General features: G+C 44.8%; 1 protein-coding gene across 1 annotated transcript; it reads right to left on the bottom strand.

The window, feature by feature from the left end:
• Nucleotides 1-2,510: 2,510 nt before the first annotated feature.
• On the bottom strand, nt 2,511-5,633 carry LOC125193165. Its single transcript, XM_048090915.1, has one exon. The coding sequence runs from the start codon at nt 5,631-5,633 to the stop codon at nt 2,511-2,513; it is 3,123 nt and encodes a 1,040-aa protein (XP_047946872.1).
• Nucleotides 5,634-9,023: the final 3,390 nt, after the last annotated feature.

Genomic DNA, 9,023 nt, shown 5'->3' with positions numbered 1-9,023 from the left:
CATTTTTATTCGTTACTTTTGTCGAGTTTCATTTACCTGCAAATTTATAGTAAGAAAATGAGTAAGAAGAAAATATTGATTTCTATATGTGTATAATATTTTAGTGGTCCCTTTCAATTGTACATGATAATATTGTTGTGAATTAAAATGAAAAAGGGAAAATGAGCTCCAGTAAAAATTTCCATTATGTCTGGGGATAATTATCCATCTATAAAATTTCTCAAAAAAAAAAAATACTGAAATTATACATGTTCCATGATTCCATCATTTTACATCAAAGAGATGGAACACACTGTTAAGAGTCTTCCTCTCAACGTAGGTCGGAACTGAGAAGAGAGAAGTCCCGGGAGGCGGAATCCCGACGACCGCTTAGGGTTGAGAAACAGAGAGAATAAAAGAGAAGGAAGTAGGCGTAATTCTTGTCTGCTTTATTGATGAATTCAGCGCCTATTTATATTCTAAGGACCCTAGGGTTGGTTCGACTTTACGGCCCGGGAAAGAACCAACAAAGAAAATCCGGAACGGAGCTTATAAATTGCTCGACCCAATTGTTCATGAAATAATAATAAAAAAATAACAGAAGCCCAAAATAAAACAAAACATAAGTCTAGCAATAATAATAAAACGATTCTATAAATTCCCACGCTCTATTTGGAGACGAAGTCGCCAAATCGAACGGGTGGTCTTGTCCTCCTCCTCGGTTTCCCCTGCTTCTTCGTCTCTCTTGGCGAGGGCCTCCCTCGCTCCACCGTTTCACAGTTCGGCTCCTCCGACCCCTCTTCCTCCTGCCCCGTAAGTTGGACCTCGTGCTGCACCGACGTCGCACCTGTATCAACTCCCCCCGGGTTAGCGACATCCTTGTCCTCAAGGATCATGTCCGGAAAACGTCGTCGTACCATTTCAAGCGGTTCCCACGTCGGTGTCGCCCCCCCATCATCATCCCACTGAATCAATGCCTCCTCCAATGGCGCCCCATTCTGCCACACCGTGCGGCTGGACACCCACTTTAGAGGCCTCGCAACCGGCCTGCCCCGCGCAAACAGAGGCGGCAAGGCTACTGCGTCCGGCGACCCTGCACAAAGGGGCGAAGCAAGCTTACATGAAAAACATTATGCACCCGGCTGCCATCTGGTAAACGAAGGCGATACGCCACTTGTCCAATGCGCTCGAGCACCTCAAACGGCCCAAAAAACCTGCGTGCTAACTTTGAAGACAGCGGCTTGGCTACGGAATACTGTCTATACTGTTGTAACTTCAGCAACACTTTGTCCCCTACTTCAAACTCCACATGCCTACGATGCTTATTCGCCGCGGCCCGCATCCGTTGCTGCGCCCTCTCCAAATTATCGCGCAACGCGACAATTAACTCACCCCGCTGACGAATTAGAGACGCCACATCTGAGGGGGTGGACCTTGACGGCTCCGAGGCCACCAACGGAGGGGGATCGCGCCCATACAGTGCTTTGAATGGAGATGTCCCTAAACCCTCATGGAAGAAGCAATTTAGTGACAACTCTGCCCACGGCAAGAAATTGACCCACTTATTCGGTTTATCTGCGACAAACGCCCTCAAGTACTGCTCCAACCCCCGATTCCGGACCTCTGTCTGCCCGTCGGATTGCGGGTGATACGCGGTAGTAAAGTGCAATTTAGTCCCACTTAAACGTAGCATTTCCTCCCATACATCGTTCAAGAAAACCGAGTCCCTATCCGAGACCAATGTCTTGGGAAATCCATGGTGCTTGACCACCGTTTCGATGAAAAGGTTCGCCACCCTCAAGGCGTTGAAATGCGGTGGCAACGGCGCAAAGTGCGCATACTTGGACAATCTATCAACCACCACCATGATTGTAGTGAAACCCCGGGACTGAGGGAGGCTCGTCACAAAATCCATTGATACGTCTTCCCAAACCTGCGAAGGAACGGGTAGCGGCTGCAGTAACCCCGCTGACTTCTGCGTCGAATACTTAGTCGTCTGACACTCCACGCACGCCTGCACATACTTCTTCACATCCCGACGCATATTCTTCCATTAAAATTGAGCTGCCAGCCGCCTAAACGTCCTCTCCACGCCCGGATGCCCAGCTTGAGGTGTCGAATGGTGTTCATGGAGCAGTGGTAATTTAACCGCAGACAACTCAGCCACGTAGATTCGGCGACCCCGATAGAGCAAACCCCCGACAAAAGACCAACCCGCCTCTGCCTTACCCTCTGCAATCAGTGCCCGCACGGCGAGCAGCTCGTCCAGCGTGTCCGTCTCCGCGCGCAACCTCTCCAAAAGTTCTGGCACTTGATGTGCCACTAGCGCTCGCAGCGCCGCCTCCGTGAGTTCGCGGTCAGCCTCGCCATCGCCCGGCACCATATCTCGTCGTGACAACGCATCCGCAACTTTATTGGATGCCCCGGCCTTATACTCGATACGAAACTTATAACCCATCAGCTTTCTAGCATAGAATTGTTGATCCGGGGTTTGGATAATCTGATGCAATAATTCTTTTAAACTCCGCTGATCACTTCGAATCACGAATTCTCGCCCAAGCAAGTACTAGCGCCATTTCTGCACTGCCTCCACTATCGCATACAGCTCCTAATGGTACGTCGACGACACTCGCCAGCGGGTGACCCTCTTGAAGGAGCACCGCACCTACACCAAAATCTGAAGCATCCGTCTCTATACAAAATACCTTAGAAAAATCCGGCAATCTGAGCACCGGTGCTGACGTCATCGCGGTCTTAAGCGCCTGAAAACTGTCATCTGCAGCGGCAGACCAAGTAAAAGCGTCCTTCTTAAGGAGCTCGGTCAGTGGCCCTGCAATTGTAGCATAGTTTGCCACAAAACGCCTATAATATCCTGTGAGGCCCAAAAATCCGCGTAATTGTTTGACGGACGACGGGGCAGGCCACGCAACCATAGCCGCGATTTTCTCTGGGTCGGCTTTCAGCTGGCCCGCGGATATCAGATGTCCCAAGTACTCTACCTTCGTGCTGCAAAAAGTACACTTGGACAATTTAACCAAAAAAAAGTTAGCCTTCAAAATCATGAGTACCTCGTGTAAATGGCGAACATGGGACTCCAAGGTGGGGCTGTAGACCAGAATATCGTCAAAAAAGACGATAACAAAGAGTCGGAGCAACGGCCGAAAGATAGTGTTCATGGCAGATTGGAACGTCGAAGGGGCGTTAGTTAAGCCAAACGGCATGACCAAGAACTCAAAATGGCCATCGTGAGTTCGAAAGGCTGTTTTGAAAACGTCATCCGCATGCATCCGAATCTGATGGTACCCGGAGCGTAGGTCCAGCTTGGTGAAAAAACGGGCTGCTCCCAACTCATCAAACAGTTCATCCGAAGTCGGGATAGGGAAGTGATCCGGCACCGTGATTGTATTCAAGGCCCTGTAGTCAATGCAGAACCGAAAGGATCCATCCTTTTTTCGGATGAGTAACACTGGCGAGGAGAACGAACTATGACTCGGCCGTATAACCCCCGAGGCTAACATCTCCTTAACTTGCTTCTCAATTTCATTCTTCTGGAAGTAGGGATATCTATAAGGACGCACATTGACCGGTTTGGAGTTTGGCAGCAAATGAATGCGGTGATCTAAGGGACGAGGCGGTGGCACACCCGTAGGGGTGCGAAAAACTGCTTCATGCGAACGCAACACTGCTAAAATCATGGGATCCAGATCATCAGAAAATTGGGGTGGATCAACCGTGGGGTTGAGGTCATCCACTCCGGCCACCGTGACCATCTCAAATAACTCCGCCGCTCCCTTCAAAGTCAGCAACCGCGCAACCACCTTGAGAGAGGCTGGCTGGACAAGTGGAGCAGCTACCTTCAAGCGTATCGGAATCCCATTGCGTATAAACTCCAAAGTTCCGTCTACAAAATCACTCGTCACCCGCCTCAACGATTTCAGCCATGCCAATCCGAGTATTACATCCAGTCCATGAACAGGGAGTATATGTAAGTCAATCAAAAATATCTGCGACTGAATCACAACACGGGTCTGCAAGCTAGCGTGTGAGCAAACCAGTGACTCGCCATTACCCACATAGACACGGAACGGTTTAATCGCAGTTAAGGGAAGCGACAATTTCTGCGCCACACGAGGATGCAAAAAGTCATGGGAACTACCTGTATCCACCAAAATAACCACCTGGTTGGCGCCAATCGTCCCCTTGAATTCCATAGCCTCAGGCCGCTGACGCCCTTCCATAGCATATATGTGGGAGAGGTCAGTCGTGATCACCTTCGGCTCCTGATGCTCCGTGGGCATGTCTGTCTCTTCCGTCTCCTCACCATCCTCCGCACCCATATAAGCCAAAAAAGGTCGTTTGCAAGCATGCCCTTGCACCCATTTCTCCTCGCAATACACACACAACCCGCGACGGGTGCGATCTGCCCGCTGTGCCGCCGTCAAGTGGATGACCGGCAACTTAGAATAGTCGGGACCCCTAGCGTAAACCGGTCTTGTTGCTACCTGCGATTGGGGCTGCTGAGGACCCGCCGCTGGGGTTCCTTTTTGGTCCCTGGGAGGCCAATTTCGGCGCTGAGGTCCCGGTTGTGCCGCTGGCTTTTCGACACTGCAATCGAACTCAATGGCGAATGCCATCGCCGCCGCTACTGATCGCGGGTGGCTATGCTTGACCTGACTTTGAACCGGTTGCTGGAGTCCGGCGATATAAATGGGTAGAAAAGTAGACTCTGGGATATTGGGGATTCGGTTCCGCATCGACTCAAAGGTCGCGTTGTAGTCCGCTAGGGAACCCGTCTGTACCAGTTTAGCAATCAAGCCCAAATAATCCTCAAAACTCTGCGGGTCAAAATGTCGCCGCACGTCCTCCAAGAAGTCGTGCCAAAGTACAATCGGGTTGCTGGCACGATAATTAAACACCCACTCTGCTGCTTGTTGTTCAAAAAGCATCACTGCATAATGAAGGCGGTAGGCCTCCGGCATCATAAGGTGATCGAAATAATACTGGACCGAGCAATCCAGTTCACAGCGTCTGAGCCATTGAAGCGCGGTGGTTTCATCTTGACATCCCGCGGCTGTTCCCATGCTCGCTGACCTCCTTGATTGTGCCACATCGGGGTTGTCCCACGAAGTCTGCTGACGTCCCGACGGCAGCGTTACCCCCTGCGTGAACCCCGGAGGATCCCACGATGTCAGCGGGCCCGTACTAGCCTGCGAACCAGACCCAAAACTTCCCAACAAACTCGGCATGGAAAACGGCGGCAAGGCAGAACTGACTGTGAGGTTTCCTCCACCAATTCCCGTCCCTGACCCCGACTGCTCCCACGATGAACGCGGAGGAGGCGGTATACTGGTCACCACTGACTGCGTAGGAATTGAATTCGGAAGCGATTTCGGCAGAGCGTCGGTAAACCAATGCGAAGGAAGACCCAGGCTATGGGTCGTACCCGAACGCGGCGGAACCAATCGACGATCAAAATCATCCATTCGCGTTTCGAACCGTGCCAGAGAAGCCAGAATGTGCTCGAACATCGTTGCTATGGGCGTCGGCTCCACATTACCCGATCCAGCTGATACGCTCGTGTTGCTTAGCGTCGTAGACGATCGAACCCCTGTAGATCCCGTCGAACGTCCGACCTCCGAAGTACTAATATCCATGAGTTCGGTGAAAGCACCAGTTTGTTAAGAGTCTTCCTCTCAACGTAGGTCGGAGCTGAGAAGAGAGAAGTCCCGGGAGGCGGAATCCCGACGACCGCTTAGGGTTGAGAAACAGAGAGAATAAAAGAGAAGGAAGTAGGCGTAATTCTTGTCTGCTTTATTGATGAATTCAGCGCCTATTTATATTCTAAGGACCCTAGGGTTGGTTCGACTTTACGGCCCGGGAAAGAACCAACAAAGAAAACCCGGAACGGAGCTTATAAATTGCTCGACCCAATTGTTCATGAAATAATAATAAAAAAATAACAGAAGCCCAAAATAAAACAAAACATAAGTCTAGCAATAATAATAAAACGATTCTATAAATTCCCACGCTCTATTTGGAGACGAAGTCGCCAAATCGAACGGGTGGTCTTGTCCTCCTCCTCGGCTTCCCCTGCTTCTTCGTCTCTCTTGGCGAGGGCCTCCCTCGCTCCACCGTTTCACAGTTCGGCTCCTCCGACCCCTCTTCCTCCTGCCCCGTAAGTTGGACCTCGTGCTGCACCGACGTCGCACCTGTATCACACACCCTATATAAATTGCAAAGTTTTGGATAGTAAACCGCAAATTAAGTTCATGTGACAAATTCTAAGTAGTGTTTGCTTCCTATTCATATATACTTTGTTTAACCAAAACACATCTTTATCTCCTACTAACTGAGGCAATTATGTTACCGAGAATTAACTAAACCAATAATTATATCCCAAGATGTAAATTATTAAAGGATTCTACTCTAACATTACTGGTGTTGGTTAATTGATTACAAAAAGAATCGTTTTTTATTATTAGTATTAGATTTATTCTTGTTTGATTGGTCTTAATTAAAGCTAACAGAACTCTTAAGAAGGCTTTTACTAGTACAAGTTAATCCACTGTTTAATAAGATGAATTGAAATTTTAGCTATCTCAAAACTCTTAATAAAATCTATTATCTGAGCTAATTTTTATATATGTTCCATTGAAATAGTAGAATTTGAATTTTTGTGGCAACGAGAGTGAAAATTCGCTTGGCAGTTGCAAATTAGTAGTTGTATTTGCTCTTATTTTCATTCTTCATATCATTAATAATTACAAATTCTTATAATTCTTTGATCCTTTTAAATTAGGCACTACTCATCAAACCAAACACATCTTTACTATTTTTGTTTCCTATGTGTCCATAGTTACAAGGTATTGGTTCATTTGAGGCTTATAAGCTCTTGAAAATTACTTGGCAAAATAAAATCATAAAGTCTAATCCTGTCATTATGTTTTTATTTTCATTTATTTGTATTTATAACAAGAGAACTCTTTTGTATTGTTGCTAATTTTACAGGTTGAGCATTGATTCTTTGGAGAATAACTGATTATTACTACCACTTATGGTGCTCAATGAAAACAGCATCTTACCTTTCTCTAAAGGGTATATTCCTAGCTAAAGTTTAATAAACCTCGATGAAGCTTTGTTCAATATCGTCTTTAATTTTATTTTTCTTGTGTTGCAGGTTACATTTCTCCTCCTTCGAGCTTCAATCTTGTTGTTGAATATGATATTATATTTGAATGATGTTGTGTTTGAATTGACTATGATGGTGTGCAATAATTCAAATGTTGAATGTGTGAAGTATTGTATAATTGCGTGTGGATTGAATTTGGTTTGTATTGAACTGCTCGATGAAGCTTTGTTCACTATTGTCAAATTGTGTGTGAATTGAATTCGGTTTGTATTGAATTCTCTATTAAGCTTTGTTCATTTGTAAACTAATTGTGTGTGGGTTGAATATGGTTTGTATTGAATTGCTTGATTAAGCAATGTTCACATGTTATTTAGTGGGTTAGTGGGCTATATGTCTAGTGGGCTATAAGTCTAGTCGAAAAAATGTAGCCCAACATTGAAGGAACCAAAAAAATGAAGTTTAAATAATACTCCCACTGTCCCCGATTAAGAGTCACACTTTTTTCATTTAGATCCGTTCCCAATTACGCTTCATTTTTACATAAATAGTAAGTAGGTCTCACATTCCACTAACTCAATTCACTCGCATTTTATTATAAAACTAATATAAAAAATATGGGTCCCACATTCCACTAACTTTTTCAACCAACTTTTCTTTACATTTATTAAAACTCGTGTCCGTTCAAAGTGTGACTCTTAATTGAGGACGGAGGGAGTAGTATCACAGAAACTTCACTTACTTCGCCGCTGGTTGGGATGTGGCAGAGAGCCGACGGCGTGGAGTCAGTGGCCGATGGAAGGCTACCCCTGGACGAAATCCGATGTCAGTCTGATTTTCAAGTTTAAAAAAAAAAAAAGGAAAAAGTTAGCTGCGGGTGTGGAAATATTTAACAAAATGGAAAAGAAGAACTTGTTTAGTAGTAGTTGGCAATTTAGCCACTGATGACATACTAACTAAATGGAAAAGAAGAACATGCCTATGTTTATTTTGTTCTTATTCTCACATTAGGCAAAATATTATTGCATCAAAATATCAAGTGATAGATAATGTCAGTATTATATATGGATTAAAGTGAAAAAGTGATATGTGCTCCTCTTATTCATACATCTTTGTTTAGAGTTTTATCATTTCTTTTATCTTGGTAAGTTAGGTATGACTATTACCCCTTGAAAAATGGCATAATATCTGATCAAAACACATCTTTATCTCCTTCTGTTGGTTTTCTGGACATGTATTCACAAATCACAACTAACAATCTCATCTCATTGATCTAACACGTGTTGGTTGATTACAAAAAGAATTGATTTTTTGATCAAAAGTTCTACATAGTTTTTTGTTTAAATTAGTTTCACTGGTCTTATATTAGTTTTGAGGATATTAACCTAGCTAGATAGATTGAAGTAGTAGCGCAGTACAAGTTAATCTATGGAGTATTAATCTCAGTCAACAATTTTCAAAGTCACAAATATTTCAGCCAAGTCATTCTTCATTCCTCAAGATTATGCTATTGCAAATGAGAGAACAATCTCTTGGTATTTCTCGCTTGTTTATTAAGTAACAAGATTTCCACCAAGCTAAAAAAACTGGCTGCGGATCTCTTCTTCATTGGGCTGTCACTAAATTCCAAGTTGAGAATTCAGTGGCTGTAAGTTAAGTTAAAAAAATACTATAAAGCTAAATCATAAAATGTCCTAAATTTAAAACTACAAAATTGAAATAACAGTCTAATTATTGGGCTTTATATCTAATTAGTAAAGCTAAACTTGAAAAAAATTAAAGTCAGAATGTTAAACATTAGAAAAGAATAAAGTCAGAATGTTTACTGCTCATTGTGGGATTATGCCCTTTGCAAATATGAAGTATAGAGAGCGAGCTGAAGCTGTGACCAGAGTCGGTGAAGGCTCGGGGAGGGAAC

This window comes from Salvia hispanica, chromosome 6 (genome assembly GCF_023119035.1).
Source record: "Salvia hispanica cultivar TCC Black 2014 chromosome 6, UniMelb_Shisp_WGS_1.0, whole genome shotgun sequence".
NCBI lineage: Eukaryota > Viridiplantae > Streptophyta > Magnoliopsida > Lamiales > Lamiaceae > Salvia > Salvia hispanica.
Note: the sequence above shows the minus strand (reverse complement) of the source record. Positions and strands in the feature narration are given on the sequence as shown.

Bases quoted from the DNA above. Each gene is read 5' to 3' on its own strand.
- LOC125193165 (XM_048090915.1), bottom strand. From the start codon at position 5,633: ATGGATATTAGTACTTCGGAGGTCGGACGTTCGACGGGATCTACAGGG.